Source organism: Conger conger, chromosome 10 (assembly GCF_963514075.1).
Source record: "Conger conger chromosome 10, fConCon1.1, whole genome shotgun sequence".
NCBI classification, from domain to species: Eukaryota; Metazoa; Chordata; class Actinopteri; order Anguilliformes; family Congridae; genus Conger; species Conger conger.
In genome coordinates this window covers 22,472,588-22,494,103 of record NC_083769.1, presented here as the reverse complement: position 1 = coordinate 22,494,103, position 21,516 = coordinate 22,472,588, and the positions used below count along the sequence as shown (strand labels likewise).

At 49.0% G+C, this 21,516-nt stretch overlaps 1 protein-coding gene across 1 annotated transcript in view; it reads left to right on the top strand.

Moving 5' to 3' along the window:
* Positions 1–21,516, top strand: part of kmt2d (lysine (K)-specific methyltransferase 2D) — a 43,837-nt gene that overhangs the window by 1,260 nt on the left and 21,061 nt on the right. Inside the window, exons 2-29 of the mRNA XM_061256657.1 lie at positions 4,009–4,093; positions 4,875–4,968; positions 6,321–6,523; positions 7,339–7,448; positions 7,642–7,804; positions 7,883–8,054; positions 8,447–8,561; positions 9,241–9,419; positions 9,972–10,144; positions 10,411–11,001; positions 11,459–12,204; positions 12,368–12,478; positions 12,800–12,913; positions 13,182–13,286; positions 13,698–13,879; positions 14,373–14,537; positions 15,031–15,140; positions 15,492–15,533; positions 15,716–15,886; positions 16,104–16,286; positions 16,429–16,548; positions 16,681–16,811; positions 17,385–17,538; positions 17,676–17,771; positions 17,879–17,965; positions 19,605–19,775; positions 20,000–20,069; positions 20,891–21,129. Of these exons, the coding sequence (XP_061112641.1) occupies positions 4,045–4,093; positions 4,875–4,968; positions 6,321–6,523; positions 7,339–7,448; positions 7,642–7,804; positions 7,883–8,054; positions 8,447–8,561; positions 9,241–9,419; positions 9,972–10,144; positions 10,411–11,001; positions 11,459–12,204; positions 12,368–12,478; positions 12,800–12,913; positions 13,182–13,286; positions 13,698–13,879; positions 14,373–14,537; positions 15,031–15,140; positions 15,492–15,533; positions 15,716–15,886; positions 16,104–16,286; positions 16,429–16,548; positions 16,681–16,811; positions 17,385–17,538; positions 17,676–17,771; positions 17,879–17,965; positions 19,605–19,775; positions 20,000–20,069; positions 20,891–21,129 (4,846 nt within the window). The 5' untranslated portion in view covers positions 4,009–4,044. The remainder of the gene's footprint in view (positions 1–4,008; positions 4,094–4,874; positions 4,969–6,320; positions 6,524–7,338; positions 7,449–7,641; positions 7,805–7,882; positions 8,055–8,446; positions 8,562–9,240; positions 9,420–9,971; positions 10,145–10,410; positions 11,002–11,458; positions 12,205–12,367; positions 12,479–12,799; positions 12,914–13,181; positions 13,287–13,697; positions 13,880–14,372; positions 14,538–15,030; positions 15,141–15,491; positions 15,534–15,715; positions 15,887–16,103; positions 16,287–16,428; positions 16,549–16,680; positions 16,812–17,384; positions 17,539–17,675; positions 17,772–17,878; positions 17,966–19,604; positions 19,776–19,999; positions 20,070–20,890; positions 21,130–21,516) is intronic.

Here is a 21,516-nt window from a genome sequence, read left to right as displayed (position 1 = left end):
AGTTGGTGGAAGCTAGCTCTAGGCTAATAACTACCTAGCAAGCCAACTATGACAGCTGTGACCAACTTGTAAACCTCTTTGGTGCGGTATACAGCAAGTTGCTTGCGAACTTCAGATATCCGACAAGATACTTGACGTCAATGTCGATATCTGCGCTAGCTGACGTTTAAACCCAGATTGATGCGTTTCAGTAACTTAACGTTAATTCACAGATAACCACGTATCTTGCTTCGTAAGATAACGATAACATGATATAGATCGTTTATCTAACATGTGTTGCTAATGCATGAACTCATTGACCATGAGTAGACTAACGTTAACTCTAATTCGTTAGATCTTCTGCCACACTTTGGTCATTTAGCTAGCTAGCCAATTCGGTAAACTAGCTAGCCGACTAGCAATGGCTTATTTTCTAGCTACGTTAGCAGGGTTAACAGCTAGCTAAGTTATGGACAAATATAATCAACTTAGGTTCACGTAAGTTAATTGGCTAATGTCGCCTAGGATAATGTTATTAGCTAGAGCCAACTAGTCTACAAGTTAAGTACGTTAGCAAACTTGGCATGAACTGCTCCATCTCACCTTGATTGAACGCAAGGTAATATAGGTTGATAACGTTAAAACATTGCACCCTTCTTTGCCATCCAAATGAGTTGAACTAACGTTAGCTAAATCTCCTGTTTTGCCCCCCGCTTGTGAAACTGACTTCCAGCACGGCTGGTGTACATAGCTTGATAACTAGCTGACGTTAGTCTACCATCAACTATTTGACGAGCTCATACATGATCGTACATTTGGGTTACTTAACTAACGTTAGCTAGTTAGTTGATTGGAAGCAACAATATGGTTTCCAATCAAGCAAGTTACGGAGTTTGTGTCCTACAAGAGATTCAGACCCCAGCTGTCGGCTACAGGAGTCATTCTTGGTGCCTATGGGCGGCATTTGGTTACCAACTATATCGCCAGCAAGTAAGCTGGCTAGCTGACGTTAGCGAAATGTGGAGTAATAGAACACCGCATAGCTAACGTTGTTAGCTAGTAGTAGTATTAACGCTAACTGCTAAATTCGACTATTTTTATCTAGCTAGCTAGCTAGATAGTTAATCTGGATAAGTTGCCATTAATCAATCCGTGTAACTTGGCTAACGTTATTTGCCTTCGATATTTTATTTATGCTGTTAGTGGCCGGCTATGATTAGTAATTCCCCAACTGGGCTAGCTGTTAGTTTGGGATAAATATCAGTCATCTGCCTTAGCTAGTATTATTGCTGGCCGTTTATACAATAGTCGAAGTTTACTTGTTTCATAATTAAACACTCGTTAATGATTCAATTCAAGTTAAAGAGTTAGTATTATAGTCGAGGGTATGAAGATAACTCCTAGCATTTCCTTTCATATCATACGTGAACATGGGCCCAATCAAGGACGTCCACAAGATTTCCTGGCACGCACGGCCGCGTTTCACCGTGTGAAGCCACTATTGTGGCAGGGTTCATTTCGCATCAAGGTTTATTAATTCTGCTGTGGGTGTGGCGGATCAGTCGTTCTTGTACTAAAATGCAATATAGACGATTTGCTTATTTTAGTTCTCAATGTCAGAATGCAAAGACAAAGCCAGCTCGTATCAGTATAGCAATGTGTATGAGCCATGTAATGGATAACTAAACTGGCTAGCAAATTGCACTCTACAACTTCAATGTTTGAATATTTTTCACAAGTAGATTTAAGACAACGAGTTCGAGTAAAAGATGAACCACTTTCAGTAGCAAATGCACAATGGAACACAATGTGTAAGGAAAATTGAGGCGCGGTACTACTAGTCTAGGGCATACGAGGACATCACCTTCCTCACATAAACATGTCAGCCTAGGGAAGGTTAACCATAAGGGGAGCAGTTCCGTACTTAGCAGTGGCGCAAGTAAGATATAATTATATAAAATAACCAAAATGATTTCACCTTAAAATGACTATCTCCCTTGGAATATTTATAGATAAAACATAAAAGAGAGATAACCATATATCAAAGTGTATAGTCGCATATTCTATACCATGAGGTACATTGTTAGTCAGAACGTGCCATTTGCGAGCAATGCGCATTGGTGTAATGGTGCATTTGCAGCCGAGTTGGGTAACCACATTTATTCACAATGTCATGACTGCGATGCACAAGCCCATAAAGAGCCACATAACGTACAGACATCCACAAATTGTAAACTGTGTAGCAGTTTTTTAAAGTTACAAAGGGTAGACAACTCCACTGGAAATATATCAATGCATAACTGCGTGTGTGTGAGGAGTGTAATATGCCAACTGCCTTGCCAAGTCTCGTTATGGTTCAGTTGATTTAGCGTCAAAGCGGCTTGAAATTCACTTCCCTTGGTAAAACGGCTCTCGCAACGAGAGGAAGTGGGACACTACAGCGAGGACATGGAGGCAGTTAAGATTGTAGGATATGTATGTATGCGGTGGGCATTTGCTGATTAATATCCAACCGCATTTCCTTGATCAAGACTGAGTGTCTCGATAAGACTTGGGGCAAACCCGAGACTGCTACCTTCTGTTTTAGACGTTGATCTGTAACCACAATACTTGAGCCCCATAGTCAATACAATGTAGAAGATTTGGAAGGTGATTATTTTTTTCATGCAACATGCTTTAGAGTGATCACAGAAATCCGAAACGAACAACCCCACAACAATTTTCGTGCCTTACTGTGTCGGTTGTATGAACAGTGACACCACTTGGTATCAGTTATCGTAAAATATAGGCTGGATGTGTAAATCAGCAAATGGAATAGACTTTATTTGCCTCATCTTGTTTTCAGTTGTTGAGTCCTATTCTGTCATTTTAATATGTATAAAATGTAATTATACAAATTAGATGTACACACTAATAATGATGTAAGCAGTCCTGACGCATTAGGTTTGAGAATTCTACGTGTTAATGTTTACAGTATTTCTGCTTCGGAACTATTGCCCGAACTTTCTGGGTTGCAGCACGACGTACAGGAAGTGAAGCACACGGAAGCTGTATTTTCTTTGTGTATCTGGCTTGGGGGTAGTTTTATTTACAGAAAACAATATTTATAGTCGATGCTATGTGCGCATTCTCACAAATTTGCCCCCCCCTGCTTGAAATTATGTATTGATTACTAGGTAATATTTAACCGGAATATCCATACAATGCTCAGTGGCTATTTGACAATTATTTGCAAACAGTTGGCGAGCATTGCAAAGCTAGCTAGGTGACAAGCTAGCTCTCTATTTCACCTTTTAACGAGTTTTAGGAATTAGCTATGTAGCCATATCTAGCTGTATTTTACCACAGCTCAGTGAAGACGGTCTGGTTATTATCTGAGAGAACGACTGTACGATGAAGTCTTCACAACAGTTGGTTATGTTTTGTGTTTAAAATGGTTAACTGCTGTCACATTTGCGTATTTACATAGCAAGCTATGAAGGGTAAAAACAATCTGGCAATAGTAAAACCGTTTTTTTGCCCACATGCCCAGATGACTACGTGACTACAGGTAACTATATTTTGGCTGCGGCGATGTAGCTAGCGTAAACGAAATGTGGGTAGATGGCTGTGTTGTTAGCTTGATGCAAGCTGGTGCAGTATACCGAAACGCAGAAAGTCACGGTATATTTAGCAAAAAGGACGAAATTGTTCAACGACAAATAAAATAAAAAACTGGAAACTTTCAACATTGTCCTTTTGCGCATAACATATGCGTTGTGCTGAATTAATGGTACTTGTGATAGTTTTACTTGTAGACTCGAGTTCGACATATGGGAACTTGACATTTCGCCAGTCACATTTCTTGTGTGCTACAGTGTTTCGTGCCAGATTCAGCGTTTGAGTGGTCCATGCAATATGAACTAGTCATATAAGTGACGCTAAAGAATTGCACTGACCACCTTAGAAGCGACAAAAATTGGGGGCCTGTGAAATGTCCTTGGTCTTGCTTAGAATCTCGCACTTCAGTGTCCCTCTGCTGTGTTGCAGGTCTCTCTTTGAGGGAGATCACGAGTGGAGGAAGGGATGGATGAGCATGAATCGACCTGCGAGGAGAATGATTCTGAAACGGCAGGTAAGCGGTCATGGAGAGATTGGAAGCTTTAAAAGAACATCTTGCATTCAGCGTGGATTAGTATGTGGATTAGCTACAAACAGTCATTGGCAGGGTGGGGCATTTCCTCTTTTAGTAGGCTCTTTGGCACATGTTAAAAACATCATTCAGTTGGTTTTGTCTGTATTGAAATATTGCTGCTCATGTATTATGCAGAACCATTTACCAAATTGGGTTAGTGGCTATCTGCTAAGTCAGTGGCAATGATAGTAACTTGTTATTAAGGTAAAGGTGTGCTTGTTAGAGGGAGAGCTGTTGTTGTGTAGGTCTAGACATGATTTTCTGAACTGTAGCCTATGCAGAGATGAAAATGGCACTCCTGATGCATAGCACTTTGAGCTGTGCCAGGTCTTACTCCAATCTGCCAGCTACCAGCTACACTACCTTGCTTGTAGTAAAACCTGGAATGGCTCAAATCACTATGCATCCCTGTGGGGAGCTGATGAGGAAATGATTTGGCATTCTGGTGGAGCAGGTCAAGGGGATTTATTGACTGCTTTAGTGGCACTCGGGGCCTGAGTTTTGAGCAGGCCTAGGGTTGCCGCTCATGGGCCGTCCAGCCTCAGAGCTCTTTGATCTGAAGCTTCAGTAAAAAAAAAATAAACACTGTCGAGAGCTTGTATCAAGCTGTATTGAGCATGTAGTCTTGTATTGTATTGATGTGCTTATCAATGAGGGGCTGAGGAGTTAATGAATTGAAGGTGTTTTCCGCTTTGCTCACACACATGTCTCTTTCCCCCAGCTGATGACGGCGCCTCTTCGAAGCAGCCGGATGCTCCCCCCGCCACAGAGACACCCCCCCTGACCGCGCCCGTGCACACGTCCAGCGTGTCTGCGTAAGTCCCCGCTCCGCTCTTCCCGCCGTCTCCCTGGGGACCTGCACGTCGGCTGTTTGCTGCTTCACGCGATGTCCCGATGCCTCAAAGCGGGTCCATCTGCAGTAATGGTGGCGACCCGGAGGTGAAGGTTGTCCAGATAAGGTTCTGATGCAATGCGGGCTGTTACTGTAGCAGGGACTGGAGTCTGCTATGAGACGGAATGGACTGACTGGGGTGGTGAGGTGAGGGACTTATGGAGGGTGCGCAGGCACAGGACAGATCCAGGCAGAGAGGCTGTGGTATCAGTGCTCCTCCCTGCTGCTCCGCTCAAATTTGTGGCTGCTGTTGCGGTTTCTGTGGTTTGTAAATATGGTTGAAATCCTCAGAATTGGAAAACTAAAACCAAAGATTTTTTGATAATATTCCTTTTGATAAAAACGTATGTGCCTTCTAAGTGTGTGTGCTGGAGGCGTTTTGGTCTGACATAACCTGTCTGTTCTGTAATGGGCATTTACTTTGAGTTCTGATTGGCTTCCATCTAAACCGTTGCACATCTGATTGGTTAGATTAAGTTGATCTTCAAATGGTCAATTCCTGCTCCTCCTGAATTGGACAGTGTTAAGAACTGTTTGGCAAATGATAATGAAAATCTCAACTTGAATAAAATAAAATAAAGTATTCGTTCCTTTTGTTCTCTGTGTGCTGTGTAACTATTAAAAATATTGACTTGTAGCATGGCAAGTTTTTGAAAATGGTAGAATGATCGAAGATTCTGATTGAAAGTGTGCAATTGATCTTGCGTCAGAATCCACATTCTGTCCAAAAAGGTTTGGTGTTTGGATTTAGGTTAAAATAACTGGCCTGGAAAATCCTTGATGTTCTGATCTATTGAGGCCATTCTTGTATTGCCTTATTGATTGTTTGCAACACTTGTGATATAGTTTACTGTACAGCTTTTATTAACTCTGTGTAAAAAACAAAACAAAAAAAAAACAGTTTCTGGATCCGTAGTGGGACCTCATTTAACTGTTCTGCTGCTATAAAATTGAAAATGTTCAATATCTTGTCTTTGTAGATAATCCGGTCTTCTAGGAGTGACCTATATTAAGTTAATTAATCTGAATTTCTTATAGTACTCTGATATTTGAATGCCTTATGATTAAGAATGCCCAAATTGGGCTGCATGTTAATTCTGAAATATCAACATGGATATGTTTGACAAAGCTTAGGTGTCACTACTTGCAGCTGAAGTACATTTGACGAACCTATAAGCTTGCCTTTTTTGTGTGCTGAGCTGATTGTGTGTGTGTAATATGTGGGCCTGCCTGAAGATGGCGCTGTGGGTAATCGTGTGCCTCTGCTCTGCGCAGGGAGAGCGGTCAGGTGTGTGCGCTCTGTAACTGTGCCGAGCCCAGCCTGCACGGCCAGCGGGAGCTCCGCCGATTCGGCCCGTTCCCCGGCCGGCCCGCCCCGGACCGGCCCTCCGCCCCGCCCCTGCCCCCCGGGAGCGACGACCTGTCCTCCATCGGCTTCCCCGACTCCACCTCCGCCGCCTCGCTCCTCCACGACACAGGTGCGCTCCAGGGGGCGCGGTCAAACCGCCTCGACATACCGGCTCAGAGCACTGCGAAGACCAGTTTGTAGTTTAGCCATGTATGAGCGTTGCCACCGGCAATTGTCACATTTGATGGTTGGTCGCATAAATTATATTGAACTTTCACCCCATTGCTGGCTCAACTGTTATGACCTTAGTATAGAGCGTTCTCATGTGTAATTATCTTTAGCGAAGCGTCGTCAAATCACTTCCGTGTCTTGAGCTCGCAATGACTCCACTTACGTGATGTGTTTTTAGTTTATACTGTTTATGAGCAACAGCATTCAAAATTCAAAGCCCGTTGATAATGGAATGTTGGTGTCAATGTAGATCATACGTCACCTAACTATCAACTGGCCTTTAGTGTTTGGAGCATTTCACTCATCTGTCTGAGGGCATTTTAGTCCCAATATTTGTTTTGTAAATTTGTTTTTTTGGAATCATCAATCATGCTATGGAATTGGAATTGGAATATGGAATTTCCATAACATCAATCATGCTATGGAATTGGAATTGGAATTGGAATATGGAATTTCTATAGCATCAATCATGCTATGGAATTGCTAAAAGTCACACACACAGTGTCAAAAGAATTGTGAATATTGTGAATATCCCCGTTTTTTGTTGTGTATGTGTAGCATTTTGTTAACCAGTGCATCGTGCGTGCGTGCGTGCGTGCGTAGTGCTGACCCCACTGTGTTGCTGCGCTAATGAATGCAGGGGAATAGCTTTGCCGAGCCTGCGCTGCCATGCTAACGCTGTGGTGCTAACGCTCTTACTCCGCTGTTGAGCAGGGCACTACTGGGTCCACCACTGGTGTGCTGTCTGGTCAGAGGGCGTGGAACATGGGGACGACCAGGAGCCGCAAGGCGTGGATAACGCCGTCATCTCAGGGATACAACAGGTGAGGCCCTAACCGCCGGCCAGCCTTGTATAATCTGGGTCCAGTGCGCTGTCGGTTACTGCTACTCAGCTTCACTGTGTGGCTGGTCCCTTGAGACAGAGAGGCGTACCTAATTTAGAACTTAATCTTTGGCTGCTTTGTTGCACAGAGAAACTGTACTGTTTTCATTGATGTGTAAATCCCACCCCCACAGCGGTGCGAATACTGTAAACGGCTGGGAGCAACCATTCGGTGCCAGGCAGAGGGGTGCCCGCGGACCTACCACTTCCCCTGTTCGGCTGCCAGTGGTTCGTTCCAGTCCATGAAGCAGCTGGCCCTCCTGTGTCCGGAGCACATCGAGAAGGCCGTGGAGCTCGGTACTGTGACCTCACTACTGAGCGGTAATATAAAGGTTTCCGATTGGCTGTCGCCTGACTGCCTTGTCTCCCCCTCAGCGAACGAGGAGGCGCGGTGCTCCGTGTGCGATTCGGCGGGCGAGCTGGCGGACCTGGTGTTCTGCACGGGGTGCGGGCAGCACTACCACGCCGTGTGTCTGGAGATCAGCGCCACGCCCCTGCAGAGGTCCGGCTGGCAGTGCCCAGAGTGCAAGGTCTGCTTGACCTGCAGGTGAGGAGGAACAACCTGCCCCGCTGACTCCAACTCCGACTCCTCTCCAGTGACAGTTTGCCAGGGCGTGTCTGCGTGAATATCAGGGTCTCTATAATCCAGTCCAGTCCTGGTGGGACCTGGTCTGTCCTGGTTTTTGCTGCTTTTCAGCAGTTAGGTGGTTAATTTTAGTCACTGATTTGCTAAGGTGTCTGTACAGCTTGTTTCCAGAGGAAACCACAGAAAATGGACTTAAGCCTGGAAGTGCTGTGGCCCCCAGGAGTGGGTGGGGTTCCTCTGTGTAGCTAGACTCTGCGTGTTTATGTGTTATGTGTGTGTTTTTGTGCGGGCGGGAGTTTCTGCTGCATTGTTCGAGCGCAGGGTTAACGGCGCTGTGCTGTGTCGGTTCACAGGCAGCCTGGTGAGGACTCCAAGATGCTGGTGTGTGACTCCTGTGATAAGGGCTACCACACCTTCTGCCTGCAGCCCGCCATGCACTCCCTGCCCTCTGAGCCCTGGAAGTGCAGGGTGAGAGACGGCCTCCATGTATCGGAGACACACGCACACTCACTCTCACACACGCACACACACTCACACTCTCACACACGCACTCACACTCACGCACGCACACGCACGCGCACGTGCACTCTCACACTCGCACTCGCACTCGCACGCACTCTCACACACACACACACTCACTCACACGCACACTCACACGCACACACACTCACACGCACACACACTCACACTCTCACACACGCACTCACACTCACGCACGCACACGCACGCGCACGTGCACACTCGCACTCGCACTCGCACGCACTCTCACACACACACACACTCACTCACACGCACACTCACGCGCACACACACTCACGCACACACACTCACACTCTCACACACGCACTCACACTCACGCACGCACACGCACGCGCACGTGCACTCTCACACTCGCACTCGCACGCACTCTCACACACACACACTCACTCACACGCACACTCACACGCACACACACTCACACGCACACACACTCACACGCACACACACTCACACGCACACACACTCACACTCGCACATCAAAAACATCTGCAAATACTTCAAAGGCATCAACAACAACCAAAAAAGAGACTCTCCCTTTATATCGCTCTCTTTCTCTCTTTTTCCTCTTCTCACCCTCTTCTCACCCTCTTCTCACCCTCTCTTGCAGAGGTGTCGCGTGTGCAGTGAGTGTGGGGCCTGTGGCCCCGCCCTCCCGGGCTCTGCACACTGGTTTGAGAACTACACCGTCTGCGAGAGCTGCCAGCAGCAGCGCATCTCCCTTTGCGCCGTCTGCAGCAAGGCCCCCGCCCCCGAGACCTCCCTGTGCCCCTGCCACACCTGCCACAGGTGCGTCGCCCTGACAACCTCTTCATCAAAAGGTCATGGGGTCATTCAGCCTGCGGGGCGTTTAACGAGGGCTCCGTGTTACCTGCATGTTTGGAGCTGCAATAGGCCGGACCTTGTCTTTCTGCAGGAAAGTGGTGGATGTTGCTCACCGGGGCAGCTGCAGTCTGCCTGCGGCAGCATGCCATGCAGTGGCTGCAGAAAGCAGCAGTGGCTGGGGACATCCGTTTTGCAATTGTCTGCGTATGATTGTCTGTGCTCCAAACGGATGTGCTGCTTTTGCTACAGATTTGAACCTGCAAAAGAGCCCCAAGTCAGGAAAAAGAGTCATTCTGAAATTATTTCATTGGGTATCAGCTTTTGCAGAATGATTTTGTAGAGGCTATTTTGGCTCTACCAAGAGGCACATTGCGGTACTGCAGTTTTAGATGCAAACGTGCTCCCAGCAAGTTTCTTGAAGAAAACTGGAAAATTAGAGTAAATTGACTTGCCATGGTGACCCTTGTGTTGATGGCAGTTGTAGTCCTTCCTGACCTCTGTTTTTACCTCTGCCAGGCTGGTTCACAGTGAATGCGCCTCCCTCCTGGACTCTGAAGAGGGCAAATACACCTGCTCCCTCTGCCAAACCCCACCGCAGGCAGAGAGGGCCCTGGACCCCAGTGAGACCGTCACCCAAACGGAGCGAGAGGAGGAGGCGGTGCCAGAGCCGGAAACGCCCATGGAGCTGGGTAAGAGGGGCGTGGCCGCAGATCCTGTGTGGCTGAGCTGGACGAGGGGGCGGGGCTCATAATGCAATGAAAGTATTGTACAGCTTTCAAAACATTTTAATTTTAAATGTTTTTTTGTTTTGTTTTTGATAGTCATAGTGCTTTTTGTTGGGGATATGAAAGAATCATTGGTAATGTTACTGCTGTTATATATGGTAATGTTACTGCTGTATGAAGGGATGAGACCCTCTGTAGTCAGTTGTTCTGTCAATGTGTGTTTGGTATAGGGGGTGGAGCAGACAGGGAGGCAGAAGCAGTGGAAATGGTGCCAGTGCAGGATAACACAGTAGAAGAGGTGCTGCCCCCACACACCACAGAAGCCCCGCCCCCAGAGACGACAGACACCTCTGCTCCAGAGATGACAGAAGCCCCGCCCCCGGAGACGACGGAAGCCCCGCCCCCGGAGACGACAGAAGCCCCGCCCCTAGAGACGACAGAAGCCCCGCCCCCAGAGACGACAGAAACCCCGCCCCCAGAGACGACAGAAGCCCCGCCCCCAGAGAAGACGGAAGCCCCGCCCCCGGAGACGACGGAAGCCCCGCCCCCGGAGACGACGGAAGCCCCGTCTCCAGAGACGACTGACACCTTGACTCCGGAGATGACGGATGCTCCTGTCCCGGAGAGGAAGGACACCCCGCCCCTAGAGACGACAGTTGATCCGCCCCCAGAGAACATGGACACCGTGCCCCCAGAGACGACGCCAGCCCCTCCCTCAGAGACTATGGACGCCCAGCCCTTAGAGACCAAAGGCAGTCCGCCCAGGGAGAAGACTGACTTCACTCCTCCGGACCCGGCTGCCGTTCCCCAAGACCCTGCAGGTGAATGGGGGGGGGGGGGGGGTCTTACCCATGATCCTCTTCACCCCGTTTATCATGCGGCTCATCGCTATGATCACTTTGTATTTGATCACTTTATATCTGATCAGTTTGTATCTGATCACTTTGTATTCTCTTTGAATTCAGTGTTGCTGAATGATTTCATGATTTTGCACTGCCTGCTTATCCAGTAAAATAAAATTCAACAAAGTTTCAACTACATAAAGGTTACCCAGATATAATTAAAATTATAATCTAGAGATATAATCTCTGTCGTTGTTCAGTTAATGATTTGTCACCATTATGGTTCACTGGTCCTTGCAGACCATTTCCATATTACTGTGTGGATGGACTGCACTGGTGATGTAGCCTGTTGGTGCTTCCTGATTGGGCCTGTGACAGCTGGCTTGGGGAAGTAAAGAAACCCTATTAAATGTATTTCTTGTTTTTGCTTGAGCAGAAGAAGGCGGAGCCTCAGGACCCACCCAATCGGAACCTTCTCCTGTTGGGGATGAGGAAGAGGCTGTGGGCGGGGCCCCTGAAATGACGGAAGAGCTCCAGACTGACGTACTGGACATGGACACAGAGGCCGACGGCGAGCTCGGAGAGGCGGCCCTCGGAGAGGATGGGGAGGAGAGCGGCAGCGAAGGCCTGCCCACTAACGACACTCCGACTCCGCCCCCCTGCAGCCCCTTAACCCCGCCCGCCGTTGCCGAGGAACCAGACCCCGTTTCCATGGAGGGGGGCGCGCCGGAACCTAAGGAGCCGACTGAGGCAGAGCCGACTGAGGCAGAGCCGAGGACCAGCCCCGCCCCTTCGGTGCCGGCCGTCGACATGGAGACGGGAACCGGCCAATCGGATGAGGAGGAGGAGGAAGAGGAGGAGCCCGTGGAAGAGGGGGCGGGTGGAGACGGCGGCGAGCAGGTGGGGCGTGTGAAGGCGGAGCCGGAGGAGGAGGGGCCGAAGGCGGAGCTCCTGGACGACGCGTCCAATCAGAGCCACGGCAGCAGCAGCGGCTCCCTGGGCTCCCCTGCCGAGGCCGACGCCCAGTCCGTCGCCATGGAGCCCAGCCTGGCGCCCGCCGGCCGGCCCCGCTGTGACTCGCTGCTCACCGAGACCGACGACTCCCTGCCCTTCGACCCCCTGAAGCCCGACGGGGAGAAGGCCAAGCGCAGGGGCTCCCCCGGCCGCTCACGCATGAAGCAGGTGCCCCACAAACATCCTGCCTCATCAACGCCTCATTCCTGCATCACTCTAGTGCAGGCCTACCCTATAGCTTTATTCTGCCTTTATTGTCAGTCCAGGTCTGTATTGTTCCCATTCCCTCCTCTTCCTCATCCTGCGTTTTTTCTCCTGCTGGGTTTTTTAGGGGCGGAGCAGCAGTTTCCCGGGGCGACGGCGGCCCCGCGGGGGAGGCAGTGGGAGGGGGCGTGGCCGATCGCGCCTCAAAGCCATGGCGTCCTGCATCGACGCGTTTTTGGTGAATAAAAACACAAACACACTGATTTTTGCATAAGCGGCCATGTGTCTACACAGTCATTGAGCTGCTCTGCTAGCAGGATTATGTACCGTATGCAGAGTAGCTGCGGCTGGCAGTGAAATGTCCCTGTTATAATAGTTTGTTTAGTGTGGATAACAACACACTGTGATCATTACAGATCCACTTTCTGTCATGGTGCGGCGCATAAAGCTTTATCTGCGCACACACAGTGTTAAGCAGTCGGGACGAATATCTGGACTGCTCTTATGAAGTGGCAGATATGTAGAGCGTGTTCTTCTCCTCCCCCTCCCCGCTCTACAGCTCAGCATGACGGCCGACACCGGACTGACCAAGGAGGAGGACGAGGAGGAAGACGACACCATGCAGAACACCGTGGTGCTCTTCTCCAGCACTGATAAATTCGTCCTGCTGCAGGTGCTTCTGTCATCTCCTACATGTCATTCCCACACCACAGCCAATCCCCCAAAGTTTTTTTTAGATTTCATTTTGGAAAGTCCTTGTTATATACCCCACACAGCTTGGCAGGTTTAATTTAGCGACAGTTAATTTTCAAGGTTATCTGACTTTTTAATATTGATTTCTTGCTGGCCTTTAACACTGGTGATGAAGCCCCTTTAATGAAAGGCTCTTCAGATGAAGTGAACGGGTTGGTGTGACCCTGCTGCTCTCCCTCTCCCTGCAGGATATGTGTGTGGTGTGTGGCAGTTTTGGGCAGGGTGTGGAGGGGCAGCTGCTGGCCTGTGCGCAGTGCGCTCAGTGTTACCACCCGTACTGCGTCAACAGCAAGGTGAGCCGCCATTTCCCCCTTCCTCCTCTTCCTCCTGTCCCTGCTCTGAGGTGCCACCTGGTCTGCCACCTTTTCTTGTTACTCTTGTTGCTCTTAATTGTTCAATCAATCAAGTTCTCACCTCCATTATTGAACCTGGGATAGGAAGATTTCTGAAACCATAAAGCATGTATTCATATTTGTCAAAAGGCACATTTATGAACTTTGTGTGACTTATGAACTTTGCACACACTATCAATGTTTACCTGGGTATATATATTTTTAATGTTATGACTGTTGGTGCCTTATTCTTTTAGTCATTTCTGTCCATTTTTTATTTGTGACTTTGTTTGAAAATTTGGCGATTGGTTGAGAACGGGTGAGCGATTGGGAGGTCGGCGGGCCTGACGGTCTCTCTGCTGCCCCCTGCAGATCACTAAGATGATGCTGCGGAAGGGCTGGCGCTGTCTGGAGTGCATCGTGTGTGAGGTGTGCGGCAAGGCCTCCGACCCCGCCCGCCTGCTCCTCTGTGACGACTGCGACGTCAGCTACCACACCTACTGCCTGGACCCGCCCCTGCACACCGTGCCCAAGGGCGGCTGGAAGTGCAAGTGGTGCGTCATGGGAAACGCGAGGAGCCTTTAGAGTCTCCCCTCCTGATGGGAAAAGCCGTATCGTGACATCGGCAATGGCTGGAAATGTAGTTTGCTATAAATCACTGACTTGCTTGAGCCAGCGAAAAAGGTTTTGTTTTTCACAGCTGAAGCGAAGGTCAGATCAATGTGTTATAGGTCACAGATTGGAGCTCCACTCAAGTTTGGGCTTTGAAGATGAGTGTTCAGTGTTCCTGATTAGCTTTCTCAGTTTGGCTGGATTTGAGCTGTTGTATTTAACTGAGCTGTGAGGATTAGGCTTGATTATATTTGCTCTGTTGCTTTTGACCACTTTGTTGAAATTGCCTTGTGTATCTGGATTAATTGGTTAGTTAGACAGCAGATGGAGAGAGGAAAAACCAATATAACCAGTTTGTTTTCAGATGAAAAAAAACAAAAATGATTTTATTCTCCACTCTCCCTTCTTCCTCCCCGACTTTCTCTTTCCCTGCAGGTGCGTGTGCTGTATGCAGTGTGGCTCCAGCTCTCCTGGGTTCCACTGTGAGTGGCAGAATAACTACACCCACTGCGGGCCCTGTGCCAGCCTGGTCACCTGTCCCGTCTGCCGGCAGAGCTTCATGGAGGAGGAGCTACTGCTGCAGTGCCAGCACTGCGACCGGTGGGTACCGCCCCCTACTGGACGGAGTCTCAATAGGGGCGCAGTCACACTATGTCCCATACTCATTATTCCAGTGTCAGTGATCATGGATGTTGATATTAAGTAGGGGGCTGTTAGGTGGCTTTTCCACTTAAGGCGCTGTTCGAGTACATGGATGAACCCTGTGGTCCGGGATCGAATCCCAATCACACCGGTGCTCTCTGTAACTGGTCGTCTGGTCTAAGGAGCAGATCCTGTGTCCCCTGGGCCAGGTTTAGCCACTTTTGTTTTAAAGCTTCTTGGACACTAGCTCTGCTGGACCATTGGAAACCCTACTTTAAATATTTATCGCACCATTTAAAAAAATAAATAAATAAAAAAAAAAAAAAACTTTTTTCACCCTGGAACCATTGTGAATGTGCATATTGCCTTGGCAACCGAAGATGCGTGATACACACTCTCAAAGAGGATGTGTCCTGTGATTGGCGCCTGACTGTGTGGGCGTGTTCGGCAGGTGGGTGCACGCGGTCTGTGAGAGCCTGTACACGGAGGACGAGGTGGAGGAGGCGTCGGACGAGGGCTTCGCCTGCTCCGCCTGCACGCCCTATGTCCCCAAACGCATCGGTAACCCGCTCGCCACCGCCCCCTGTGTTTGGCGCTCAAACTGCACGTTTCACACCCCCTACTTATGGCCTACAGGAGCCTGGAGATTTCGGATAAATGTATTCTGTCTTTCACAGGGAACACCATTTGGGACACCTTTTCTCAAAAGTGTTAAAATCAGTGCTTTGTAAAGATCAATTTTTTCCCCCTGCTACATTCCAACATTACCTAGCGGTGGTGCATTTCTGTGCTGAAATAAGGAACACTGTATGGACATAAGGCACCGCTGTGTCTCAGTGGTGGCAGAGTGTCTACTCTCTCAATTAGCTGTTAATCCTATGTTTCTGTGTTTCTGTGTCTCTGTGCGAGCAGTGGAGCCCCCTGTTACTGCAATGATAAAAGTGAAGGAACCAGGTATGTGTGCCTTTATGGGGGGACCCTCCTCCCTTCTCGCCATCTCTATCTATCTCTCTGCCCCCCTCCCATTTCTCTCTCTCACCACTTCTGTACCTCTCTCCGTTTCTCCCATCCCTCTGTCCTTCCTTCTCTTTCTCCCTCCCCGTTATGTTGTCTCAATCTCCCTCTCTCCCTCTCAGAGCCGCAGTTTTACCGGCTGGAGGGCGTGTGGCTGACGGAGACGGGCATGTCGCTCCTGCGCAGCATCTCCGTGTCCCCGCTGCAGAAGCGCCGCCCGCGCCGGCCCCGCCCGGGCGCCAGCGACGGCCTGGAGCTCCGCGAGGGAGACCCGGAGGCCGAGGAGGGCAAAGGTCAGCCCCAGCCCGTCACCGCAGCGGGGGAAGCTGCTGGTCTGCAGGGGAGGGCCCAGTGTCGGGAGGAGTCGGGTTGTTCCGGAACATTCCTTTTTTAGAAACATTTAGCTGAAGCACCAGCTTCTGTCCGCAGGATTCTTGTTGGGTTTAGTCATGACATCCAGTCCAGTCCGTCATAAAACACTTTCATTGACTCGTCCGCTCTCGCTTTCAGTAGAGGCGATGGAGTGCGAGCCCAAACTGGAGGCCCTCGGGAGCCCTGAGAGGGAGGGGGGTCCCAAGCGGGACGGGGGCCCCGACGGGGCCGTGGAGGCGGGTGTCGACGGTGACGGGCTGAAAGCGGGAGCGGAGGAGACTGAGGACTCCAAGAAGAGGAAGAGGAAACCGTACAGGCCAGGTCAGAGAGCCACAGAGCGTTTCACCGTCCGCTCTATGTGTGTGAGCATGCCTGTTTGTGTGCATCTGTGAGAGGGAGAGAGTGTATGTACATGTCCTTTATACAGCCTGTCAATACTGACTTGTAATTCTGCGCCTCTCAGGGATTGGTGGATTTATGGTGCGACAGAGGAAGTGCCACCCCCGGGCGAAGAAGGGGCGGAGTCTGTCGCTGTCCGGAGAGGGCGTGGCTGAGGGGCCGGTTCCAGAAAAGACCGAGGAAGGCAAGTTCAGCCAAGATCATCATCATTTTCATGACCTCAGAGTTATTTAGCTCTGGTGAAGTGTGTACTAAGAAAGTTAGCGCAAGGAAATCCAATTTCTTAATAACACTTCCATACTGTGTTTGTGTTCAGGCGCCACTCCAGACACCCCTCTGGAAGGCCCCCCGGAGCTGAAGGTGGCCGAGGCAGAGGGGGAGCAGGCCAAGAAGCGCCGCGGCCGGAAGAAGAGCCAGCTGGAGGACATGTTTCCGGGCTACCTGCAGGTACGACCTCCCCAGCTCTCCACGGGCCCGCGTTTACCTAACCCAATGAGCCGGTCTGACCGCTCCGGGCCCCAATGTCACCCTGCAGAATGGTCTAAACAGAAGCCAGGCCGTGTACGCTGTGCTGAAGCCCTTTCCTGTGCTCATGTTCCGTCACGGTCTGTTTGCACAGCTGGAGAGTGCTGGAGGCCAGTCAAAGTACATTTGTTTTTGGGTTAAACGGCCGTGTCAGCAGCTGTATATGCAAATGAATGTGTGTATTTTTAGTGATGTTCTGCCACGAGCTAACAAACTTGATGTACTTTGACAAAGGCAGTATGTCGAAGCCCGTGATATTGTCACAATAAAGTGAGTGTATTGGTACAATGTTGCAGTCCAATCTTTGGAGTTGTTCTCACTAAGCTGGAGCAATGTTATCAGGAATGTTTATATTTGTCAGACGTGCTCACCAGGTCTATGGAAACATTGCTACTCGGCTGTGAGACAGAAATGGAGTGGCAGGTGCTGTTCCTCCAGTGTTTGCCCTCTGAAGCAGATTTGGGGCCCGTGCTGACCCCTCCTCTCCCTGTGCAGGAGGCTTTCTTTGGGAAGACCCTTATGGACATCAGTAAGAAGGCGCTCCTGGCTCCCCCGGTCCAGCGCCAAGCCCAGGGTGTCCCGCGACCTCAGCACTCGTCTGTACCTGCCGCACAGGGCCCAAAGCCTCGCCCCACCGCACCAGGAACTGGTGAGGCAGCCAATCAGGACTCAGAACACTGTCTGAATTTCTTGCTTTGGAGACGGAACAATTAGCCGTTGCTCCTGTACCTCACGTGTGTGTGTGTGTGTGTGTCTGTGTGTCTGTGTGTGTGTGTGGTCCCACAGCTGAGGCCAAGCAGGGAGAGGCAGTGGGCAGCCTGCAGCTGAAGCAGGAGGCTGGTGAATCTGCAGATCGGTCCGACGCTGTGGCGTCAGCAACAGGTGGGTCTCGCCGTGGGGCCTGACGTTCATCAGCTTCTTCTGCCGAGAGATGGCAGATGTGATGGTTTCCAAAGCAATGGTTAAAAACACTCTGGGACTCTCCACAGACAATCTGGGAACAGCGAGCCAGCCATCGGTCTCCAGCGAACAGAATCCCTCCAATCCACAGGGCCCAAACTCAAACCGGACTGAAGGTGCGGCCTCCTCTGCACATTTTCCAGCCAATGAGGGAAATGTGTATATACAGTGGATAGAAAATTAATGCACCCCCTTCAATATTTGTTTGTCTTGTGTCACGGAATGTAAATTTAATGGATTAAAATGGGACCTGTTTTTCCCTGACCCAAAGAACACAACATACCACATGAATGCAGTGAAATTATTTTAATTTGAAAAAAAGAGTATTTAATGGACAAAACTGAAATTTCCTAATTTTTCAAGTATACACCCCCCCTGAGTCAAAACTTGGTGGTAGCTCTGCACAAGGTTGGCGCACCTGGACTTGGAGATCTTCCCCCACTCCTCTTTGCAGAACTGTTCAAGCTGGGAGAGGTTTGTTGGTTTGTGCTGATGGACAGCAACCTTCAAGTCATTCCACAAGTTTTCAATTGGATTTAGGTCAGAGCTTTGGCTTGGCCATTCCAGCACATCCACCTTGTTCTTTACAAGCCACTCAGTGGTAGCTTTGGCCTTGTGCTTTGGGTCATTGTCGTGCTGGAATATGAATTTTGGACCCGTTCTCAGTCTCCTTGCAGACTTCTTCAGGTTCTTCTCCAGAATATCCCTGTATTTGTCCCCATCCATCCTCCCTTCAATGTTGACAAGTTCCCCAGTCCCTTTAGATGAGAAACATCCCCATAACATTATGCTGCCACCACCATGCTTCACAGTCGGGATGGTGTTTTTTTTGGTGATGAGCGGTGTTGGGTTTTTGCCAAACATAGCGTTTCATGCCAAAAAGTTCTATTTTGGTTTCATCAGAGCACAAAACGTTCTGCCAGTTTGTTGCAGGTTCCCCAAGGTGTTCTTTTGCAAATTTCAAGCTGGCTGCCTGGTGGACCTTTTTGAGAAATGGCTTTTTTCTTGCCACCCTTCCATACAGGCCAGATGTGTGCAATATCTTTGATATAGTTGTATGATGCACAAGTTTCCCTCTGTTGACCACAAAATCCTGGAGCTCTTTCAATGTTGCCATTGGATTCTTGGTAGCCTCTCTGACCAGTTGTCTTCTCTCCCGGTCATCCAGTTTAGACGGACGCCCTGATTTTGGCAGACTGGTGCCATGCACTTTCCATTTCTTAATTATGGTCTTAACAGTGCTCCAAGGTATCTTCAAAGCCTTAGAAATCTTCTTATATCCCTCACCTGATGTGTACCTTTCCACAACTTTGTCCCGGATCTTTTGCGAGATCTTTGGAGCCCATGCTTCTGCCTTTCAGTGAGACTGCTCTTGCATACTAAGGGACCGTGGTAAACAGCTGTTTTTACTCATGTCATCAAGTTAATTGCTGTGATTTCACACAGGTGTGGGGCAATTAGCTATTGTTTAGCCAATTAAAACAATTTTTAATTGGTTTATCACTTTGAAAAGGTTAAGTACTGTATGTAGATTTGTAGAAAAAACACATAGATTAATTGCACTTTAATTACAGGCTATTAAGTAAATCTGAAAAAATGTTCAGGGGGTGTATTCATTTTCTATCCACTGTATATATATATGTTTTATATATATATATATATATATATATATATATATATATATATATATGTTTATATTTATATTATGCCTGTCATTACTTATTTTTTTCCATTTCTTCCCTGTTGTGTGCCCAGGGCTTCCTCAAGGTGTGGAGAGCCAGGACTCGGCGGAGTTCTTCCGGAAGGTTCTAGGAGTGGCGGAGGGCGCGTCTCTGGGTGGGGCCCTGCAATCCAGCATGAAGCCGCTCCTGGAGCCGGGGAAGGGGGAGCAGAGCCGCAGCCTGCCCCAGAGGAGCTTCCTCCCAGGTGGGCCGGGGCACGGGAGGAGACGGGGCAGGGCTGTGGGGTGATGAAGGAAGGACTGATGACAAGTTTTTTTATTATAATCATTTACGATTAATTATTAACTGTTTATAAACCGTTTTTAAAAAGGTTTTTATTTTGTATTCCAATGGTGCTGTATAGAGAGGATGTACAACCATTTGTTAAGTGTGTGTGTGTGTGTGTGTGTGTGTGTGTGTGAGTCACAGGTGGCTCCCTCTCAGCCGGCGTAATGGACTCCTTCCCTGGCCTCTCCCAGTCTCCTTTCTTTGACATGCGGTAAGGTTCTCTCCTCTAAAGCACAGTGCACACAGCACCATCGTCATTTGCATCACTTATTTGCTTAGCAGAGGCCCTAATCCTTGCCAATTTGCATAGCTCACATTTTTACATACTGCCTATATTTGAATTGATGGCCATTTCAATTGAAACAAGTGGATCTCAGTACCTCTCTCACGCATACAACGGCAGTGACGCACCCCATTATCAGGCCCGCTTAACCGCTATATTTCAGTGCTACCCTACAGGTTAGGTTACTGGGTCTGTACGTCAGAGGATTCAGGTTCATATCATTTCTTCAATTGTACTGCCAAGCAAGGTACTCAACCTAAACTACGTCAGTATATGTGCAGTGAATGTGTATATACCTGGATAATGCAATAAAAGTAAAGTTAAATTGGTGTCACTGTGGATAAGCAAATAAATAATACTTTCTCAAATTTGTAATCACTAAATAATGTAAAAGTTCCCAAACCAGCAAAGTTGGGGTCTCTTGAAGTTTTTTCTGTTTCTAATAGTGTTCAGGAAAAACACGTTGTATTACATATGCAGGGAACATATCGATTATTGATTTGCCCATAGGAAAGAAACATTCACAGGGGACTATACAAAAATGTACAGTCATATAGGACTGAAGTAGGACTCAAATTTAGCGTGTGGTTATTTTTGGTAAAACAAAAAAGGTCAGATCCTCTGAAAAGAGAAATACTCCATGGATATTGATTGTTATAATAAGAACAGGTGTGTTTGACAGTCTCTGTTCTTTGTGCTTTTAGTGAAGTGATTGTTGTTGTTTTGTATTTTCTCTCTATTGCTTGCAGCGATCGGGCGGGGCTATTCAGCCCAGACCAGAGTGAGGACAGCCCCTGGGCGACCCCCTCCACTCCCGCCACGCCCTCCACGCCCCCCACCCCCACAGAAACAGAGGGGGACGGCCTGTCCTACAACCAGCGCAGCCTGCAGAGGTGGGAGAAGGACGAGGAGCTGGGCGAGCTGTCCACCATCTCACCCGTCCTCTACGCCAACGTCAACTTCCCCAGCCTCAAGCAGGACTACCCAGGTCGGTGTGCGTCTGACCCGGGTCATTGTGCGTCTAACCCGGGTCATTGTGCGTCTAACCCGGGTCATTGTGCGTCTATCCCGGGTCATTGTGCGTCTAACCCGGGTCATTGTGCGTCTAACCTGGGTCGGTGTGCACCTAACCTGGGTCAGTGTGCGTCTGACCTGGGTCGGTGTGCGTCTGACCCGGGTCGGTGTGCGTCTGACCCGGGTCGGGGTTTGTCTAACCCGGGTCATTGTGCGTCTAACCCGGGTCATTGTGCGTCTAACCCGGGTCATTGTGCGTCTAACCCGGGTCATTGTCCGTCTATCCCGGGTCATTGTGCGTCTATCCCGGGTCATTGTGCGTCTAACCCGGGTCATTGTGCGTCTAACCCGGGTCATTGTG